The sequence below is a fragment of the Gadus macrocephalus genome, chromosome 8, assembly GCF_031168955.1.
Source record: "Gadus macrocephalus chromosome 8, ASM3116895v1".
Taxonomy (NCBI): domain Eukaryota; kingdom Metazoa; phylum Chordata; class Actinopteri; order Gadiformes; family Gadidae; genus Gadus; species Gadus macrocephalus.
The window spans coordinates 13,685,874-13,708,300 of record NC_082389.1 but is presented as its reverse complement, the minus strand read 5'-3'; the positions used below and the strand labels follow the sequence as shown (position 1 = coordinate 13,708,300).

At 49.7% G+C, this 22,427-nt stretch overlaps 1 protein-coding gene across 30 annotated transcripts in view; it reads left to right on the top strand.

Moving 5' to 3' along the window:
- The window catches only part of dlg1b (discs large MAGUK scaffold protein 1b), a 63,255-nt gene that overhangs the window by 35,887 nt on the left and 4,941 nt on the right, over nucleotides 1-22,427 (top strand). For 5 of the 30 annotated variants that reach the window (XM_060059225.1, XM_060059232.1, XM_060059242.1 and 2 more), the window contains 14 exons: nucleotides 7,915-8,007; nucleotides 9,911-9,964; nucleotides 10,838-10,888; nucleotides 12,274-12,398; nucleotides 13,202-13,371; nucleotides 14,117-14,253; nucleotides 14,632-14,776; nucleotides 15,631-15,757; nucleotides 16,272-16,470; nucleotides 17,214-17,316; nucleotides 17,932-18,046; nucleotides 18,325-18,501; nucleotides 19,087-19,186; nucleotides 21,459-21,558. In XM_060059225.1, the coding sequence (XP_059915208.1) occupies nucleotides 7,915-8,007; nucleotides 9,911-9,964; nucleotides 10,838-10,888; nucleotides 12,274-12,398; nucleotides 13,202-13,371; nucleotides 14,117-14,253; nucleotides 14,632-14,776; nucleotides 15,631-15,757; nucleotides 16,272-16,470; nucleotides 17,214-17,316; nucleotides 17,932-18,046; nucleotides 18,325-18,501; nucleotides 19,087-19,186; nucleotides 21,459-21,558 (1,696 nt within the window). Of the gene's footprint in view, nucleotides 1-555; nucleotides 704-4,317; nucleotides 5,200-7,914; nucleotides 8,008-8,509; nucleotides 9,750-9,910; nucleotides 9,965-10,837; nucleotides 10,889-12,273; nucleotides 12,399-13,201; nucleotides 13,372-14,116; nucleotides 14,254-14,631; nucleotides 14,777-15,630; nucleotides 15,758-16,271; nucleotides 16,471-17,213; nucleotides 17,317-17,931; nucleotides 18,047-18,324; nucleotides 18,502-19,086; nucleotides 19,187-21,458; nucleotides 21,559-21,894; nucleotides 21,929-22,427 lie in introns of those variants that run through there. The other 25 variants (XM_060059227.1, XM_060059243.1, XM_060059235.1 and 22 more) reach the window with 18 other exon arrangements.

Below are 22,427 nucleotides of genomic sequence, written 5' to 3'. Positions count from 1 at the left end.
CACTCTGGTTCCACTGCAGTGTCACTCGCATCACGCCTAGTATAAGGCTGCCTCTCTGTCTGTTTGTCTCTCTCTGTTGCGCTCTCCATCCTCTCTCTCTCTCTCACTGTTGCTCTCTCCATCTCTCTCACTGTTGCTCTCTCCATCTCTCTCACTGTTGCTTTCTCCAGCTCTCTCACTGTTGCTCTCTCCATCTCTCTCACTGTTGCTCTCTCCATATCTCTCACTGTTGCTCTCTCCATCTTCTCTGTCTCGCTGTTGCCCTCCATCTCTCTGTTGCGTTCAGTCTTCACTCTCTGCATTCTCCATCGTCTTCTCTCTAGCTTCTCCATCAGTCGCCTTCTCTCTGACTCGTCCAGTCTCTTTGTGTCTCTCGCTCCTGAGAGAGAGAGAGAGAGAGAGAGAGAGAGAGAGAGAGAGAGAGAGAGAGAGAGAGAGAGAGAGAGAGAGAGAGAGAGAGAGAGAGAGAGAGAGAGAGAGAGAGAGAGAGAGAGAGAGAGAGAGAGAGAGAGAGAGAGAGAGAGAGAGAGAGAGAGATCTCCCCCCCCGTGCTGCTGGTGTTTGTGCTACTAGAGGGGAGCTAGCTGGCGTCTCTGCAGCAGCAACAAGCAGCATGCTCAGCTCCGTGTGGTACGCTAAAAAGATGGGCCGTCGCATTATGGGCACACTGCGACGTACAAAGACCCTGCACCGGCGGCTCCTGGTAGGTCTGCTGCACCCTCCGCCAGCAGGGGGTGGGGGTGGGGGGGGGGATAGACCCAGGGAACGGGAATGGGAATAGCTGAGCCATGATGAGTGTGCATGACAACGCTGTGTGTGTGTGTGGAGCTGCAGGACCACCGCTCACAGGCGGCACTCATGTGGAGGAATCTGTGGAAGTTGAGCCGGTCGTGTCCCGGGCACACGTCTGCGTCACGCATGTGTGTGAAGGAGACACGAGCGCGCCTTGCTTCGTGCCGCGTGCACGAGAGGCGCGCACGTGAGGGGTTCTGGCCGGGGGAGTCGTGGGCACCCTGCTGTGTGTGTGTGTGTTGGTTCTTTTGTGGGATGGGTAGAAGGTTCTGGTAGACCTGAGGAGGAGGCGCTGTTGATTTGATATGTCATACTGTGTTTACGGGGTGTTATGTTGTTGTTGTTGTTGTGTTTATTTGCCGTTGTATTAATATGTTGTTTTGGGTATATGATGTTGTCACAGTGTGTTTATGTGGTGTTATATTGTGTGCGTGTGTTGTGGCATTTAGTGTTTATATGGTGATCTGTCATGTTGTGTGTGTATTTGGTGGTGGTGTGTATGTGGTGTTATGTTTTCCTAACTTAGTGTTGTGTTTATGTGGTGTTGTAATTTAGTGTTTATTTGGTTTCGTCATGTTGTGTGTATGTGGTGGTGTTATGTTTGTGGTGTAGTGGTTGCAGCTGATCTGTATTTTTGTTGATTGCATCCTAGACTGGGCTTGTGATGTCACAGATCTCTCTGTGTTATTGTAGACTGTGTTTGTTGGGTCATACATCCTAATTGGTCACACATCTCAATGATTGTAATGGTGGTGTGTTTGCAATGTCACACATCCTAGGGCTCTGCAGTTGTGATGTCCTGCATTCCTTGCTTGTGTGGTGGTCTGCACATATGATGTCACACATCACTCTGTGTCCTAGAGGTTTCGTTTTTGTGATGTGATGCATCACTGTAGAAGCTATGACTGTCTGTATTGGAGATGACGTATAGAGTAGCGTCATGACTGGTGTGGGGGTTTGGTCTACGGTATTATGGGATGGACCAGGTGCTGGTGGGGTGAGTGGGTGTATGTGTGTACCAGGACCAGCCTGTAGAGGGTCTTGACAGCTGTGGTTCAGGAGTTCTGGGAGGGGGGGGGGGGGGGGGGGTGTGAGGGAAGATACCTGTGTGCACGACACAGTGTTCAGGGCAGATGTGACCAACCCCTGCAGTAGCAGAAGCCTTCCCCGCCGTTGCCTAGCAACCCCTGGCTCCTGACTCCTGACTACCCTCCGTATTTACGTCCTCCACGGACGTGGCAGAGACAGAAAATACTCTGTCTCTTTCTCTCATCTATATATAAAAGCAGTAGCTACAGTGTCTCCAATTGAATTCCACGTTTCTAGAACAGACCCAAAGCCTCACGCCAGCCTGTGTTCATACAAACCCATTCAACGTCAACACGGCTGACTGGAGAGCTGTACTGCTGGGGTAAATTAAAACAACAGTTTAAAGACAGTGGATAAAACACAATGCATGTTGGCGCACCATGGTCTCGGTTTGATTCAAACTTCACAGAGGAAGAATATATATTGTGTGTATGGTCTCAAACTGGTCCCATGTATGACCAGTTATAGTTAAACCTAGGTTTTACAGCTCATGTTTACAATCAGATTTCCTTGCATATATAATTTAAAAGGAATTTAATTCTATATACATTTATTCTTGCATTTAATTTGTCACATTTTCCTTTGGGTTTTCTTATTGCTGAGGCCACTGCATGTAGGTGTGTCATTCTAAAGCTGTCCTGTAGGTGGTGCTGTGGAAGCACAGAGGCAGAGTTCAGACATTAATCCCTAATCCATCTCATATTCTCTCCTTAATTTAGTATGCTTCTTATCCAAAATTAAACCGCAGGATGAATTTCTCATTCCGTTAGAACGGTTTCTTAAGAACGGAAGGTCGTAGTGTGGAATCTACCGAACAAGAATACAACTACAATATGTACTGTTCTATAAGTAGTTGACTGTTGTTTTCTCATGCATCTCATTGACTTTTAACCCTAACACTTGGTGAATAGGCAATTCCTAGACTGCTGGTTGTTGGAGTTGCCTTTAGAGTAGATCTAGGGCTAAAGTTGTGTACCTTGATATTCGAATTACAGATTGGAGATGAGGCCATTACAATTGATAATATATATCCTGTATTTATTATAGATCCATTTTTACCATGGTGCTTTCTTTACTTTGTAAGCAATACTAGAATATACAAAGCAACCCCAAAATAGTACCAATAAATAGGTTTTCCTGTTTGTCTGTGTCCTGATATATTCTGTGGACCATTCCTGTTCTCATTCAGACTTGATCGACATTGCCCAGAGTCAGCAGCTTCCTGTCTAAGCCCCTCCCCTTTGGTGCCATGCCCCGCCGCCACCACACTAGACCTTCCATCCTCTTATCACACCTCCACAGTCCAAAACCAAATGGTGCTAGTTGTCATGGAAACATCACCATGTAGGTTGTTATGGGCCACATTTGCCCTTGCATGAATCACTTGGACGTTAATTAGTGGGGCGTAGGGCGAGCTGAGGTATCACTCGGTGTGGAATCGTTTGTCACCGTGGTCTTACGACGTCTGCCCTGTAGACCAGAAGCAGTTAAAGTCGGACTTACGGATGAAATATGCTTGTTGGGCATGTGAGTGTACGATGTTGGCTCCCTTAAAGAATACAGAGTGGACTCCACAACAAAACTCCGCTACCGTTTTTTATTTTCTTGGTACCTTCATGGACGGGACGCTGAAGAGAGATGGGTGTGTTGAAGCAGAGAACCATCTGTAGCATAGAGCTGCAGGGTTGAATCAAATCCGGGTTGCTGCAAGCGACCCGGGTTAGTGTTGTGATCAGCAGTTTGCCAACAAAGACCCACTTCCTAAGTGGTCACTTAGGAAGGCGTTATCTCGGCCCCAGCGGTCCTACTATGTTACGGCAGAGCTAGAGGGGAAAGACGGCAAAGAGGCTAAAGAAACCAAAGCTGCACGTTGCCTTTCTATTGAGGAAAACGCATTGGGGAGAGTGGATGAAGCTATCAGAAGGTGACTGTGAGAAGTGGTCTTCTACAGTGGGCCCGTGTCGACATGATGACCCTATCAGAAGCTTTTTTTACTGTTTGCTTCTGCAAACAATAAACAGTTAACAGTACTCCAGCTAGCTCCATTAACCAGCTGACAGAGCCCCGCCTCCAGACAAACTATCGGTCGAAAGAAACACGATTCAGAAAGAAAGTGAAGCCAGATCTGAGCTCGTCCCCTGTCTGCCTCTAGATACAATCTAAAGTCTGGTCTGTGAGACTAATTGACCAAAAACTAGTTCACCAACCGTCTCGCAAAAGAGCGAGTCCTCTTTGCGTTGTGACTTTATGACTGTCGCAATCTGACCAAGGTGTGTGTGTGTGTGTGTGTGTGTGTGTGTGTGTGTGTGTGTGTGTGTGTGTGTGTGTGTGTTGTATTGATTATTCATGCTGTGTGACGAGCCCCCCCCCACCCCCCTGAGCTGACGCTCCTGTTAATTGGCACGAGAGGGAGAGGAGATAATGGGGGGGGGGGGGGGTCAGAGAGAGAGAGACAGAGCAACAAAAGAGAGAGGGAGGGGAGAGAGAGAGAGGATCCATTCTACATGGTCAGCGGGAGGCATCGAGGCTGGAGTGCAGGGAGACACTTTGGCTCTTGTTTCCGTCTGGCGTCTGAGAGGGGAAACTATTCTGCAGGACGGAGACTGACGGACGGAGAGTGTTCTCGTCTCTCCTCCTCCCTCCACCGGAGTCCTCTGTACCTTCTCCGCCTCATCTTCATCTTCCTCGTTCTTCTGGGACTCCACCGGAGAGAGTATGACGGCGTACCACCCAAGGCCGGACTTTGGCCTCAAGACGGCCAACGGTGGGAGCCAGCAAGCGCCGGTCAAACCCAACGGCCAAGCCCAGGTCAACATCGACCTGCAGGAGTCCCTTGCCCACCTCCACCCGCTCCAGCGGCAGCACGCCATCCAACTTCACCAACAACAGCAACAGCAACAGCAACAGCAGCAGCAGCAGCAGCAGCAGCAGCAGCAGCAACAACAGCAGCAACAGAAGCAACAACAGCAGCAGCAGCAGCAGCAGCAGCAGCAGCAGCAGCAGCAGCAACAACAGAAGCAACAACAACAACAGCAGCAGCCAATACAACATCACCAACCGGTGACCCGCCAGAACTCCCAGCTCCAGAACCAGAGTCCGACCAAGAGCCAGACCCAGACCCTGCAGCCCCCGGTCCAGGCCTCGCTGTCCAGCTTCACGGCCAGCACGCTGCCGGCGTCCTGCCGCGCCCGCAGCCGCTTCCTCACCCTGCGGGACAGCGTGAAGAGGAGCCCGACGAAGAGCACGGCCAAGGGCAACCGCCCCTCGCAGGGGGCCAGCAGACCCATCATCCCCTGGGTGCCCTTTAATCTGAACAAGGTACCTGTACCCCCCTTGGAGCCCCCCTACCTGGAGGTATCCGGTCGGGCGGAGGGGGTATTTGGTCGGGAGTTTGGGGTGCAGGCGATCGATCGAGTGTTCCACAACACGTTTGTAGTTCTCGGCGATGGTTGAGGTGTTTGTCGCGTGATTGGAGCTTGTTTGGCTCAACTGGCACCGAGTATGGAGGGGCGGCCCATGCTGAGAAGTGTATGTGCTGTAAGGTACGGTGGTCATAGATGGCGTCCATTAAGCGCCATTAGTGTCTGATTGAGGAACGGGAGCTGTACTGTTGAGCGCTACTGACTGGTGAGGAAATGTTCCAGAAGGAAACTGATATGGGGTGTCCTTTGCCTGGGGTCACAGAGTGGTGTGGGTGGCGTGGTCTGAAAGGAGGGATGGTCGGTGGTCAACAGTCGCAGTTCTGATCATGGAGTCAATATGAATCAGACGTGTGTGACTATGTTAGCATGGTATACATGAGTGTACGCTATACGTCCATGCGCATGTTGTACACAAGCGTGCCTCGTCAGAGAAACATTTCTCCCATAAATATAATATCAGTTTAGCAAATGTATTTAATATTTAGCCAAATGCGATATTGTCAACTCCAAAAATCTTGGCAACTCAGTGGACGATTCCAATGCGATTGTCTGTTCGAGTGGTTGTGGTGGCGTTGTATTGTAGTCGTTGCATGCATAATTAAAGCTTTGTGAGCAGTGTCCAGAACTAGGCCTGCTGGATCAATACCGTCGATCAGGCTGGCCTCATTTTAGCAGAGTTTAGTTTTCTATGGATGGTTGGAGGTAAGATCAATGGAGACGTTGATGGAGGTGGTGGAGATGAAGCTTGTTGGGTGTGGATGTCGAGCTTTGTGGAGATGGAGATGGTGGAGGGGCTGTTGATTGTGTTGGTGTGCGTGGGGCTTGGTGGATGGGGTGGTGGGGGGTTCTCCTCCACCTCCTCTGCTTGTGTAACATAGGTTGGAGTGGGAAAGGTCCCAGTTTGACCGCTGCTGTTAACAATGTATTGATCGTTGGGATGGACTATGGATGTTTGTCTTTGTGTCGCTCGTTTTGCTTGTCAAGTTCACTGCCTACAAGCAGCAAGCGTCTGACTTCCAAAAGAATTTAATTCAACTTTATGAATTAATTAACTTTATGAATTAATTACTCAAATGTTTTAAATGGGGAACTCAACACATTAAGAATGTAAGAAATCTATGCTAGTGCTTAACACCACGTTAGTGCTGAATTCTTTGCTAGTGCTAAACAGGATACTAGTGCTCAACAGGATGCTAGTGCTAAAAACCATGTTAGTGCTGAATACTTTGCAAGTGCTAAACAGGATACTTGTGCTAAACACCATGCTAGATCTGAATACCATGAACGTTCTGAAAGAGATGCTAGTTCTGAACACAATGCTAGTGCTGAACATGTGGCGTGTGCTAAACACCATGTTAGTTCTGAACACGATTCTAGAGCTTAACACGATGCTAGCTCTGAAGACAATGCTAGTGCTGAACACGATGTTAGTTCTGAACACAATGCTAGTGCTGAACACGATGCTGGTGCTGAACACGATGCTAGTGCTGAACACGATGCTAGTGCTGAACACGATGCTGGTTCTGAACACGATGCTGGTTCTGAACACGATGCTGGTTCTGAACACGATGCTGTTTCTGAACACGATGCTAGTGCTAAACACCATGTTAGTTCTGAACACGATTCTAGAACTTAACACGATGCTAGTTCTGAAGACAATGCTAGTGCTGAACACGATGCTGGTTCTGAACACGATGCTGGTTCTGAACACGATGCTGGTTCTGAACACGATGCTGGTTCTGAACACGATGCTGGTTCTGAACACGATGCTGGTTCTGAACACGATGCTAGTGCTAAACATCATGCTAGTGCTAAACATCATGCTAGTGTTACAAATTACTTGATGTAGTCCATTGATGGACATGACAGGATTGTTGCTGCAGATGTGTGACATCACACATGGGTATGGCCTGATATCGCCATGACGTTGAGAACACAACGTTTTAAAACCCCTTTGACCTTCTGGAGGTCGGAGCTGACGGGCTGTGATGTCATCACTTAGAGGGAAAGAGAGGGAGAGAGCGGGAGAGAGAAAGACCTTTCAACAGATAAAAACAAAAAGGGCATCTGCCAAATTACCCCACCACACAGACCACCCTCAGTCCCAATGGCATTAACACACAAGGCAGACGTTTATTAAAGACCAAAAAACCTAATCTCGTCTAGTGACTAGGGGGAGGGATTTAATAAGGGACTGTTCATATTGGTTCATACAAGCTGTCAATCATCTGAGGCAGTGCTGGTCGATCACAGGCTGTCAGTCTCGCTCTCTCTCCTGGGAGGGGTGGAACGGCCACAGCAGATGGAGTAGAAACCAGAACCTGAATGTACACACACTAACATGCTCACACACACTCGTGCAAGTAGACACACACACACACACACACACACACACACACACACACACACACACACACACACACACACACACACACACACACACACACACACACACACACACACACACACACACACACACACACACACACACACACACACACACCCCTCCATCCATCCATCCATCCATCCATCCACTCGCTCATCCACTGTGACTGTTGCTGTGTGTTGCCATGTGTGTGACCTCTGACCCGGTGGCCCTGCGGTTGTTCAGCAGGCAGAGGGAGCCCTGCCCCCATCCCCCATAATCCCTGTGGTCCCCGTGTCGCCCGTCCCGGCAGAGAGCAGCACCCATCAGCCACCTCAGGTTCACCTCCTCCTCATCGGCACCACCGCTCGTCTGCACGACGTCCTCACCGCCTGCCCTCCTGTCTCACCGCTCCTCCTCTCTCCTCCTCCTCTCTCTTCGCCTCCTGCTCCTCTCTCCTCCTCCTCTCTCTTCGCCTCCTGCTCCTCTCTCCTCCTCCTCTCTCTTCGCCTCCTGCTCCTCTCTCCTCCTCCTCTCTCTTCGCCTCCTGCTCCTCTCTCCACTCCTCTCATCCTCTATTGTCACATCTACTCTTTTCTCCCCTCCGGTGCTCCTATCTTCTCTCTCCCTTCTCGTCTCCCTTCCTTCTCTTCTTTCTCCCCTCTTGTCCATGTCTTTCGCTCCTCTATTTTCCCCTTCTCTCTTATCATATCCTGGACCACTATCTTCTCTTCCCTCTTCTTCTTCATTATTCCCTCTGCACCTCCATTGCTCATTCCTTTCTAAGACTCTCTTTGACTGTTTTCTTCCATTGCTCGTGTTTTACTGGTCTCTGCCCCTCTCTCCTCCTCTCCTTCCCTGCTCCTGTCTCTCCTCTCCCCTACACCCTTCTATGCCTGAACTCTGCCCTCCTCACCTTGTCTCCTCTGCTCTCCTCTCCCTCTTCTCTCCTCTCCCAACGTATCTGCTCCTCTCCCTGTCCTTAAACGTCCATATCATCATGCTGCTATTGTTTTAGAGAGAGACCAAGAGAGAGTATGAGAGAGAAGGAAAGAAGAGAGAGAGAGAGAGAGAGAGAGAGGGAGAGAGAGACTAATCCCATCCCTCCATCCATCTCCTCCACTGGTCCGACTGGGTCGAATGGCACAATATAACATTACAACACGCCACCAGTCCATCACTACAATGCAGTGCTTACTGCTGTGCTGAAGGGTCAGAAGACGTGTTCCAGGTCCCGGCCTCTGGGTTCATCTAGTCCTATTAAAAACTCCTAATTTACCAGCACTTGCTAGAAGGATAGATCTATCTACCAGTTGGTGCAGTCTACTGGGAAGTCTGATCCATGCATCATACATCTAGGTGGACACTCCCACTTATGATGGGTCCATTTGGAAATGGCTGATATTGGCTGTTTTAATCACGCCAGGGGGTAAAATAGAGGCCCATTTAAGTTTAACACAGGAAACAATATATAGAAATATATGAATGTGATGTAGGTGAAGCCGATAGATTATGAGAACGTAATATCTTTAAACATGATTAGCCGATAGCCGAACATTAACCTGTGAAAAGCAGAAAATGTCCACCCACTACAACATGATTTGCTGTTGTGTTATTGGATATGAGTTGTTTATGTTGTTTTGATTTTATTTTTATATTTAGTGGGAGAGGGACACGGACAGAGAGAGAGATAGAGAAATACATAAAGTGAGAGAAAGGGAGGGTAGAGAGATAAAGAGGGAGGAGAGAGAGATACATATATTGAGAGAGAGGGAGGGTAGAGAGACACACAGACGGAGAGAGAGAGAGAGAGAGATACATAAAGTGAGAGAGGGAGGGTAGAGAGACACACAGACGGAGAGAGAGAGAGAGAGATACATAAAGTGAGAGAGAGGGAGGGTAGAGAGACACACAGACGGAGAGAGAGAGAGAGAGAGAGAGATACATAAAGTGAGAGAGGGAGGGTAGAGACACAGAGAGAGAGCTTCTCGGTGCGATGGGCCGTTCCCATCTCGGGGTCTCCAGTTAAGCTCCTGCTTCCGTTCTTCCCGGTCCTCCATCCTCTGTTCTCCATGACGACCGTAAGTCCCGCAGCCGCATCCTACAGCCAGGACATCCTGAGGATGAGGATGTTGATGAAGACGATAGTGATGGGATACAGTAGGAGATGTTTTGTAACTGTGTGTGTGTATATGTGTGTGTGTGTGTGTGTGTGTGTGTGTGTGTGTGTGCGTGTGTGTAGGCTAACCCTCCCCCCGTCGTGGTGAACACGGACAGCCTGGACACGCCTCCATACGTGAGTACATACATATACACACCTCCGACACAGATACATATCTCATTCAAACACACACGCACGCACGCGCACAAACACACACACACACACCCCTAGATATTAATCATCCCTTTATGTGTGTGTGCATTCGGCATATCAGTGCGAGCGCGTGTGTGTGTGTGTGTGTGTGTGCAGACCCTTCCTCTGTAAATCAGTGTGTGTGGACAGCCCCCAGTCCCCTGGAGAAGACAGATGCACCCCCCTCTCCTCCCTGGCTGATTATATTTCCCAGGGGTCTTGGGGAGGGGTGGGGGGGCCGCCATTAATCTGGTCACTCTCAGTGTGGGGACACACTCTCTGCTGCAGTCTGGACACACACACAAAAAGACACAGACACACACACACACACGGTCACACACACACACACATATGCGTACATACAACACAAACACATTAGCATATATACAACACAAAAATACAAACACACACGCAGGGCAGACCTCCAAGCCACCAGCTGTTGGCCTGGTCGTGCCCCCGGTCCCTAGGAACATGAAGCCCAGCTGGTCCCCAGTCCACCGGGCCTGGCGCCGCTACGGCACCAGGTCTCTGGAGCCCTCCCGGCGGGACATTCAGTTCTGACAGCATGTAGTCGGCTCTACTGGTTCATGCTCTGAAAGTCTGCTGGGGCCGGACCAGAGAGGAGTGTGTGTGTGTGTGTGTGTGTGTGTGTGTGTGTGTGTGTGTGTGTGTGTGTGTGTGTGTGTGTGTGTGTGTGTGTGTGTGTGTGTGTGTGTGTGTGTGTGTGTGTGTGTGTGTGTGTGTGTGTGTGTGTGTCATGTATTTTGGTGTTCATGCTGGACAGGTTTGGACAGGGTTTGTTGTCTTGTCTTCCAGGTGAACGGAACAGAAGCGGATTATGAATACGAGGAGATAACGTTGGAAAGAGTGAGTACTGCAAAGAACGACAAAAAGAATCACTGCTGGCGCCATCACTGATGGCGTCGCATCTGAGGTCCTGAGCAACGGCAAACTCCTGGTCACACTCTACCGTAGCCAGTGTTACCAGACGCTCCTTTGCTGTGCTGCTACTGTAAGAACAAGGGTCCATGATAAACAGGACCCCCCCCCCCCCCCCAGGGTCATACCGAGGGTCAGTACCCTCAATGTTAACCAGCCGGTGCGAGCCGCCCACACACCAGCACACAGGAGTACAGCTGGAAAGCTAAAGCGGGATTTATAGTCGCCGTCAGGGTGTGGCGATGGCGTGTGGGCTCAGTGTGTGCACTCTGCCTCGGGAGCGTTGAAATGTCTGAGGTGTGCGCCCTACGCCAGGTCGCCATATGACCAGTACACGAGGGCAGTCTCGCCGTCATCTTTGGTTCACGCCTGCTCGGGCCGTTCACGTCCCGTGGCTAGCCCTTAGGTTTAAGTGGGACCGGACTGGGGTTACCCTGATCCCCATTTACCAACAATCTGACCAACCCAGATATTTGGACCAGTCGTAGGCCATCCGAGGGCTATGTACTGGTGGTATAGAGTGGGGTTAAAGCCCAGAATACGGCTTTGGCTATCAGTTCCCGTTGAAAACACACGCCACAGAGGGAGAGCAATCACTGCAGGCGTGTTCAGAATAGACCTCTGCTCCTTTGCTGCTGTACTGCACCGTTGTGTTGGGTAACCTGGACCCCCGCTCCTGGAAGAACACCTCTCTCAACATGTTGTCAAAGAAGATTCAGGGCTTTGATCAGTAGTTTGAGCGCGGGGATGAGATGTGTGCAGGATGCATGATGATTTACTGAGCCCTTCAGCGCGCCGTGAGACTGCCGCACTAGGACCTGCTGTTTTATCCTCCGCACTAAACCATGTTCTGCTGTCATGCGCAGCCATATGCACGCACACACGCACACGCACGCACACGCACGGGGCTCCAACACGCACACTTAATATACACTAGAGCCATTTTTGTGTTTGTTTTATAATCCGCCTGAGGTGTTTATTCTTCAGATTATGCTAGAAGTGAGGTTATGATTATTTTTTATTCCATTTTGACCTAATTTAGTGTTGTTTTTTATCAAGACAGTGCATACAACAAAACAGCTCTGTCTGATGGCTAGGTGTGTGTGTGTGTGTGTGTGTGTGTGTGGGGGGGGGGTTCTGGGGGACCGTGTGGTTTAGCAGAGTTCTATGTGGTTTTCACGGTTCTATGTGGTTCTGAGGGGCCGTGTGGTTTTACGTGTGTCTGAGGGACAGAGGTTACGCGTGTCAGGTTCTGAAGGTTTCTCAGTGGTTCTGAGGGCCAGTCTAACCCTGTGGGACGGTGCTGTCTGCAGGGTAACTCTGGGCTGGGCTTCAGCATTGCTGGAGGGACGGATAATCCCCACATAGGGGAGGACCCCAGCATCTTCATCACCAAGGTGATCCCTGGAGGAGCGGCGGCCCAGGACGGGCGGCTCAGGTGAGCTCACTCACTCTCACACACACACACACACACACACACACGCACACGCACACACATATTTGTGAAAGTGTCTTCGCTAAGCTGGTTTGTTCAAGCACCTGGTAGAAATCATTGGAATTAAAGTGGGTCACCATCTGTACAAATGATGGCCTGTTGAAATTAATGTTCTACTGAAAGTTAAGAGTAATGCCTGTTTTTTACTATTTTTTTAAGTATTTTCTGCTATATACCCTGTTTTCCAATTTGGAGTGTTGTTGGTCATCAGGGGAGTGTGTTGCCGGGGCGTTGCTATGGAGCTGATATCTCTCTGGGTTATTAATGAGCAGTCAGTTCGCTACACCTGATCCAGGTACTGACAGACAGTGTGTTCCTGGTCAGCACAAGGCTGTTCACCTGGACAGGTGCTCCCGTAGACCCCCCACACATACAGTCACACACAGTCACACACACACACACACATACAACCACCCACTCGCGTAAAACCACACAAAAACAGCTATTAGCAACCTGAGGAGAACCAGTGTGTGTGTGCTGTAAGGTAATGAGACCTAATGGATTTCCCCCTCATGCTAATGGAATACCTATTTTATGTGTGCGTCCTGGAATTAGCTTGGAACGATAGCATGTCAATAATCCAGAGATGAATGCAATCCTAGCTGGAGTGCCAAGTGCCCAAGTACAAGTACCTTAGATTCAAGTGCAGGGCATGATGGGTAAGCGCCCGCGTGCGTCGTGTCTCAGTGCTAACGGGATTGTGTGTGTGTGTGTGTGTGTGTGTGTGTGTGTGTGTGTTGTCTCAGGGTCAACGATGTGATCCTGCGCGTGAACGACGTGAACGTGTGCGACGTGACGCACAGCCGCGCGGTGGAGGCGCTGAAGGAGGCCGGCTCGCTGGTCCCGCTCTACGTCCGCCGCAGGAAGCCCCAGTCGGACAAACTGATGGAGCTGAAGCTGGTGAAGGGCCCCAAAGGTACCCCCGCCGCCCTGCTTCACCTGGCTATGGACCGTGAAACTACCTCGTTTATTCCCCTAGACTACCTTTATGTATATATATCCTATATCCCAATTTATACCCTATTATATGCCCATAAACTACCTAGTTGTTACTGATAATCAACCCTTAAAATACTTAATATATACCCTTAATCTACCTAGAATATACGCTGAAACTAGCTATTATACATCCTCGGATGTATACTAACACCCAGTGCATACAAACTGGTTATGTACTGATTGTTAGTATACCTCCCCAGTATATGCCCTGAGATCACCCTATTATATGAAGTGGTTTAAGGAAATTTAGTCTCCAGTGCTCTTCTTATGCACTTGATGAAGCGAGCCGTGATGTCATCTTACAGCTGATTGGCCCGAGTTGGCACAGAGAGCAGCGTCTAGAAACTTCTAATCAGCGTACAGTGAGCGATCTCTGCCTCTGCCAAGACGCTAGAACAAAATCCCTCTGGGCCTTCTGAATATTCACCTAAGACACCCAGACGAAAGAACAAAGCCCCGGTTTCCAAGGAAACATGATAAAATATGCTTCAGAGCCTTTTTTCTCCGCACTTTATCCTGATGTTAAATTGTTAATGATGTTATTACTAGCTTCGTCTCGAGGTTCAAACAGCTACTGTTTGTTTGGGTCCTGTGGAGATGGAGCCTGCCGTGTCTGAGCTAATGTGTTCCACACCCCCCTCTTGGGACTTGGTTTCTCCCAGGTCTGGGGTTCAGTATAGCAGGGGGAGTGGGGAACCAGCACATCCCGGGGGACAACAGCATCTACGTCACCAAGATCATCGAGGGCGGGGCCGCGCATAAAGACGGCCGTCTGCAGATCGGAGACAAACTCCTAGCGGTGAGTCTCTTCTTCCTGTCTGGAAGGGAAGGGGGATGGTGTACTTCCTGTCTGTAAGGGGAAGGCTGAGCGTGCATTTCCTGTCTGGAAAGGAAGGGAGATGGTGTACTTCCTGTCTATATTGGAACGTTGATGTGGTTCTTCCTGTCTGTAAGGGATGGTTGAGTATGTACTTCCTGTTAGTAAGGTCTTTAAGAAAATGGTGTATACTTCCTGTCTGTAGGGAAAGGAATGTACTTCCTCTCCTCTTAACTGGGTATGCATCCATCTATAAAATGGAATATGTGAAATGTATAATGTGTACAGTATAATTCTGTATGTCCTCTTACACTAAGATTTTAAGAGACATGTATTGAATCCCTCCGCTCTGGTCCCCAGGTGAACGGCGCCTTCCTGGAGGAGGTGACCCACGAGCACGCGGTCACAGCCCTGAAGAACACCCCGGACGTGGTCTACCTGAAGGTGGCCAAGCCCCACAGCGTGTTCATGAACGAGACGTTCGCCCCGCCCGACATCACCAACTGTAAGTGGACCTCGGCTTCCCCAGGCCTGTGGAAACAGCCTTTAGAGCAGCCACTGTTTTTCCAGTAATGGAGACCTTGGTGGGTGGCCAGGCAGAAAGTACAGTCCAAATTAAAGAGATACCCGACACTTTGAGAAAAATACCAAAATGATATCTATATATCCAAAATGATTAGTAGCAACGTTAACATAAATGAAGGCAAGCATGTTGCTGTTAATTAGCGCTGGTATTGAAAGTCGTTTATATGGGTCATTCAGGAGGTCAGGAGATTTAGATCCCAACTCCGGTTGGCTGGTTTTCCAACGACCTCCCGGTAATCAGGGCGTCCACCGGGGACAGGACTTAGCGCTCCCTGCGGTGTTTCAACCCAATCACAGGGCTCAGAGTGAAGACAAGCAGACTGGTATTAGTCTGAAACACGGGTTGGAGGGCCACGGGCCCGGTCAGGATACCGGACACCACTCCAAGAGCACTCAGGATCTCACCAATAACTATGGAGGCACTTTGATGTTGTTCTGTACAATGATTGACCTGCTCCCTCTGATCAATCTCTCTCTCCTCTCTTTCTATATGCATGTCCCTCTCTCTTGCTCTCTGTGCCTCTTTCTGACGTTCTATCCCTTTTCCGCTCTCTCTCTTTCCTTCTGTCTATCCTCTCTCTCTCTCTCTCTCTCTCTCTCTCTCTCTCTCTCTCTCTCTCTCTCTCTCTCTCTCTCTCTCTCTCTCTCTCTCTCTCTCTCTCTCTCTCTCTCTCTCTCTCTCTCTCTCTCTCTCTCTCTCTCTCTCTCTCTCTCTCTCTCTCTCTCTCTCTCTCTCTCTCTCTCTCTCTCTTTCCCCCCCCCCCCCCCCCCCAGCCTACTCCACACACATGGAGAACCATATCAGCCCCCCCGCCCTCCTGGGTCAGCCCCCGCCTCCAGCCCCCTCGGGACGCTACTCCCCCACACCCAAGAGCATGCTGGGAGACGATGATGTAACCAGGTGAGCCCAATGTCATCCGTCAGTCAGGGACTGCAGAGAGAGACAGAGATGGATGGATGACTGACGGATGGTTGATGGAGGGAATGGTAGATGAAGAGATGATAGATGGATACAAGGATGATGGTTGAATGATGGATGGATGATGAAGGGGTAATAGATGGAATGATGGCTGGATGGATGGATGATAGATAGAAGGAGGTTAGATAGCTGTACCAGTGGACAAACGCCCTTACCTGACTGTCTCTCTATTTCTCTGTGCCGGTCTCTCTGCTGTCAGCCAGCACTTAGCACTGAGTGGTTAAAAGGGGATAGGTGTGTGTCTGTGTGCAGCCACAGCACACTCTAGTGTGTCAACCACGGCATTACACCAAAACACCACCTGCACATGGTCAGATAATACGACAGATTAATGAAAGGGGGATGGAGAATAGACCAAATGATTGATTTGTGACATGCTAGTATCATGATGACGGGTATGCAGAGAGATCAAGGTGATTGAGTCTCTGGCCTATAGTCCAGATGACGGACAGCTGGGCGGTGTCGTCCTGACCAATAGGGAGCCCAGGAAGGTGGTCCTCCACCGGGGGGCGACGGGGCTGGGCTTCAACATCGTAGGGGGAGAGGACGGAGAGGGCATCTTCATCTCCTTCATCCTGGCTGGAGGGCCGGCCGACCTGAGCGGGGAACTGAGGAGAGGAGACCGCCTGGTGTCTGTAAGCACTGAGCACAGCGCAACACGATCTGATGGGCCCCACTGATACAGTCTGATAGACCCTAAGACACACTGATACAGTCTGATAGACCCTCACTGATACAGTCTGATAGACCCTCACTGATACACAGTCTGATAGACACTAATACACACTAATACACAATCTGATAGACACTCACTGATACAGTCTGATAGACACTAAGACACACTGATAGACAGTCTGATAGACACTTATACACACTATTACACAATCTGATAGACATTTATACACACTAACACACACTGATACACAATCTGATAGACACTTGTACACACTAATACACAGTCTGATAGACACTAAGACACAATCTGATAGACACTAAGACACAGTGATACACAGTCTGATAGACACTAAGACACACTAGGGCTGGGCGATTAATCGATTTTGATTTTGATTTTAGCGTCAAACGATCACAAAATTAACATGATCGATTCATACAATTTATATTACATATCTGTAATTTATTTTAGCTTGGAGCATTTTCTGTTTTTTGGGAGAGACATGCTGAATAAATACAACATGACTCAAAAATAATCGTTTGAATAATCGTGATTTCAATATTGACCAAAATAATCGGGATTAGGATTTTTCCCATGATCGAGCAGCCCTAATACACAATCTATTAGGCCTTTATAGATAATACACTAATAGACTAACAGACACTAATACACTAAAGTACACACTGTAACATACACTGTCTCCAGGTGAATGGGGTGGACCTGCGCAGCGCCACTCACGAGCAGGCGGCCGCCGCGCTGAAGAACGCCGGACAGACCGTCACCATTGTGGCCCATTACCGACCGGAGGGTAGGTCCCCCTACCTGGGCCCCTTACACACCGCCTACATCTCAGCACACATCCCGCCTATACACCTGTACCCCCCGGCTTCTCAAACACATGTACACACCTGGTCCTCACACACCTTGTCCTCAAACACCTGGCCCTCATACACCTGGTCCTCATACACCTGGTCCCCCACACCTTGTCCTCAAACACCTGTACACACCTGGTCCTCATACGCCTGGTCCTCATACACCTGTACACTCCTGGTCCTCATACACCTGGTCCTCACACACCTGGTCACACCTTGTCCTCATACACCTGGTCCTCACACACCTTGTCCTCAAACACCTGGTCCTCACACACCTGGTCACACCTTGTCCTCAAACACCTAGTCCTCATACACCTGGTCCCCCACACCTGATCCTCATACACCTGTACACACCTAGTCCTCTCCTCATACACCTGGTCCCCATACACCTGATCCTCATACACCTGTACACACCTAGTCCTCTCCTCATACACCTGGTCCCCATACACCTGTACACACCTGGTCCTCATACACCTGTACACACCTGGTCCACATACACCTGTACACACCTGGTCCTCATTCACCCGTACACCTTGTCATTGTGTCTCCAGAGTACAGCCGCTTCGAGGCCAAGATCCATGACCTGCGGGAGCAGATGATGAGCAGCAGTATCAGCTCAGGGTCGGGCTCGCTCAGAACCAGCCAGAAGAGGACCCTCTACGTCAGGTACCAGCACCACCGCTGCTGTCTGAGGGCCAGAGCCTCCGTCCGGTGAACATTGTGTCTGTGTGTCTGGCTTTCTGTCTCTGTTTTTTTGTGTGCCTGTGTTTCTCTGTGCCTGTGTGTGTCTGTTTGTGTGTCTGCCTGTATGCTTGTGTCGGTTTGTGTGTGTGTGTCTGTTTGTGTGTCTGCCTGTATGTTTGTCGGTTTGTGTGTGTGTTTGTGTCTGCCTGTGTGTTTGCCTGTGTGTGCTTGACATGGTGTGTGTTTGTCTCTCTGTGCAGGGCGCTGTTTGACTACGATAAGACCAAGGACTCGGGGCTGCCCAGCCAGGGGCTGAACTTTAAGTTCGGGGACATCCTCCACGTGGTCAACGCCTCGGACGATGAGTGGTGGCAAGCACGGCAGCTCACCCCCCAGGGGGAGGCGGAGGAGGTGGGGGTCATCCCCAGCAAGAGACGGTGAGAGAGACACACAGACACACATACACACACTGTAACTCACACACACACACACTGTAACACACACACACACACACACACACACACACACACACACACACACACACACACACACACACACACACACACACACACACACACACACACACACACACACACACACTGTAACTCACACACACACACTGTAACTCACACACACACACTGTAACTCACACACACACACTGTAACTCACACACACACAAACACACTAACTCACACACACACAAACACACTAACACACACACACACACACACACACACACACACACACACACACACACACACACACACACACACACACACACACACACACTGTAACTCACACACACACACACTGTAACTCACACACACACTGTAACTCACACACACACACACACAAACACACTGTAACTCACACACACACACACACACACAAACATTCTGTAACTCACACACACACACACACTCTGTAACACACATACACACACACACTGTAACACACACACAAAATGTAACACACACACTGTACCACGCAAACAGTCTCACACTCTCTGTTGTGTGCCCAGGGTGGAGAAGAAGGAGAGAGCGCGACTCAAAACGGTCAAGTTCAACGCCAAGTCCAGAGACCGAGGGGTGAGTCCAGAACCTCCCGTCCAGAACCTTCTGGTAAGCTAGAACACAGTCCAGACTCTAGAACACAGTCAAGACTCTAGGACACACTCCAGACTCTAGAACACAGTCCAGACTCTAGAACACAGTCCAGACTCTAGAACACAGTCAAGACTCTAGGACACACTCCAGACTCTAGGACACACTCCAGACTCTAGAACACAGTCAAGACTCTAGGACACACTCCAGACTCTAGGACACACTCCAGACTCTAGGACACACTCCAGACTCTAGGACACACTCCAGACTCTAGGACACACTCCAGACTCTAGAACACAGTCCAGACTCTAGAACACAGTCCAGACTCTAGAACACAGTCAGACTCTAGAACACAGTCCAGACTCTAGAACACAGTCCAGACTCTAGAACACAGTCCAGACTCTAGAACACAGTCCAGACTCTAGAACACAGTCCAGACTCTAGAACACCTGTATCACATTCTAGAACCGTGGGTAAGAACCGGTTTCCTGCCCTGTGTGTAGATGGTATTATGTTGCAGTTGTAAAAGTTGTAGATCTAGACAGCTGTAGAAAACAGTGCTCTGTATATGTATAGTTTTATAGTGTTTAAATGGTTAAATGATTATTATTCTATTGCTTTACAGTGACGGTATATATATATTTGTATTGATGCAATGCCAAAAATCAAGATAACGGAAAGATCCAACCATATTTGTAATTATACCAAACCAGTTTTCAATCTACCCTCGTTAATTCTGAAGTGGACTGAACTGCCCCTGCCCTCCAGCAGGGGGCAGTCGTCCCAGCAGATCAACAGCATGGTGTGTGGATCGTCTTCTTACCCCTCACCCCCCCCTTCCTCTCTTGTACGTTTTCTTCGTCATAACCCGTGTCCAGCAGCGTCTTCGCTCCCTGCGTGCGTTCAAACCGCCACCAGGTGGCGCACCTCGTCCTCTCGTAACCCTCGTCGCCAGACCACCGCCGTCGCCACTCTGCGCTGCGCCCCCCCCCCCCTAACAGGCCACTCCGAGGGGACACCAAAACATGCATGAGTGACACCCCTCCCCCCTCGATAACGCTTGCCATTGACGTCTGACTGTCTGCTCCTGATCCCTGAACGACCCCTGTGCACCCCCACACCTCCCGTGACCCTCCTCACTGACCTCCCCCCTTCCCTCTCTTTCTTGTTCCGACTCATCTCCCTATTATTATAACTTTTTATTTGAAACCAAGTTAAGTGTTAAGAATAGAAACGTCAGATATGATTCGGTGTGAAAAATCCTTGTCATTGTGGTTCAAACCTGGAGACAGCTGGAAGGCAATCACTCTGCCCCCACACTATCTATCCCCTCTTTTAGCCAAGTTAGGTTCCAGACAGATATTTTTTTTAGAGTTGAGTTATTAATCATAGATCTGATGTGACAGGAAGTTTACTTATAGAACTTGCAGTGAAGACCTTCAACACATAGCCTCCAACCTGTGTCTCCTGCCTAAAGAACCTCAACCCAGGTTCCTCCTACTCCCCATCCAACAGAACCTCAACCCAGGTTCCTCCTACTCCCCATCCAACAGAACCTCAACCCGGGTTCCTCCTACTCCCCATGCATCCTAACCTAAGTCCAGGTTCTCCCCTGGTCTCTGCATGCCACCTGCACGTCATCACCCATCCCCACCTCCTCCTGCTCCTGCTCCACCCTGAGGGAGGAGCACTTCCTAAACCTCCACCTCTCACCAGGGCTCCTCCTACCTGCCTCCCCCCCCCCTCACCCACCCGTACTCCCCTCACACCTCGCTGTAGGGCCCTCTTGCAGGCCTGCTCCATCTGTACAGCCATCTGAGCGCTCCTCGTAGGTCAGAGCCACTCAGTGTTTAGATGTTAGACGAGAGGGCTTGACCATTGCTGGACTCTACTGGTCCTCAGGTTTGACTCTGAGGACTGGTACCTGCCCAGATGAGGGCTAATTTAACTACAAGGACATTGCAACTGTAGTTTTGTAACAGAAGCCCCTTTGGAAGATTTTTTTTATCAGATATCTCTCTGTGTGTGACTCTGCATTGGAGATTATGGTGATGATAGTTAATAAATTAAGACATGGTCAACCCTGTTCAAAAGGGAAAGGAGTGATCTAGTAGAGGTTGGATCTACTCTGGTATTCTACGTGTGACCTCCGTCCTTCTACCTTGACTTCTCTCATGGGGGGTGGTGGTCCTTACTTCATTGTCTTCCATCTCCACCTCATGTTTGTCTCCCCCTTCCCTCCCCTCCCCCCGCCCCTCCCTCACTGCCTCCCCCTCCCCCCCACCACCAGCAGTCACTCAATGACAAGCGTAAAAAGAACCTTTTTTCACGAAAGTTTCCGTTCTACAAGAGCAAGGACGCGAGCGAGCCGGAGACCAGCGACGGGGAACGTAAGTACAGCACGCCGCGTGGGGGGAGGGGTCGCTCGGTCCGACACCACGTTCGGGGTCAGCCACGGCAAGAGAGACGGGAGCCGCCGTCGCCATGGCAACGTCAAAACCCCCCCCCCCCCAAATCAAAAAGTCCCTTTTAGTGACGGGAAGCCCGGAATTACAGTTGGCTCGGATGGTTCGACTCGCGTTGATCCAAAATGGCCACCGCGTGGAGGCCAGTGTCTGCTGGTCTCTCTCTCTCTCTCGTTCTCTGTCTCGCTCTCTCTCTGTGGCTGACCTCCAGTAACACCAGTATCTCTTTGGCTGTTTCCTCCCATGTCTCTTATTCCACAGGACACCTCGGATGACATGCTCAACAAGAACCACAGTAAGTGTTTAACTCCTCCCCCCCCTACCCGGCCACGTCGGCTGTTGGTAGACTCCGCCCCCTACTGAACGCTGATGTCCTCTGGTTCTCATCAAAGGACTGGTCATCAAACCTCCAAAACAAAACTAGAAGAAATTAAAAGAAGAAAAGTATACTTGCTCGGACTGGTATATGTAATAAAAATCATTAGCAAACCGAAACGTTTGGAGCCCTGAGTTTGAGGACAAATATTTTGAAGCACTTCACTCCTGTTAGCTGAGCGCTGCTAGCTAGCTAGTGCTGGATCAAAATGTGTGGAAATGGAAAAAAGGTTTTTGTTTGTTCTGCTGTGTAATCATCGCCACACCTGTTTGTGCTGCCGTAGAGGCAACTACTGGCTAGATAAAATAAGATGTTCTTTTAATCCCAGACAGGGAATGAGGGAGATGGTCTCACAGCAGAAAATACAGGAATCTGAAAGGAATTAAAGATAAATATAAAAAAAACGTTAAAGAAATGG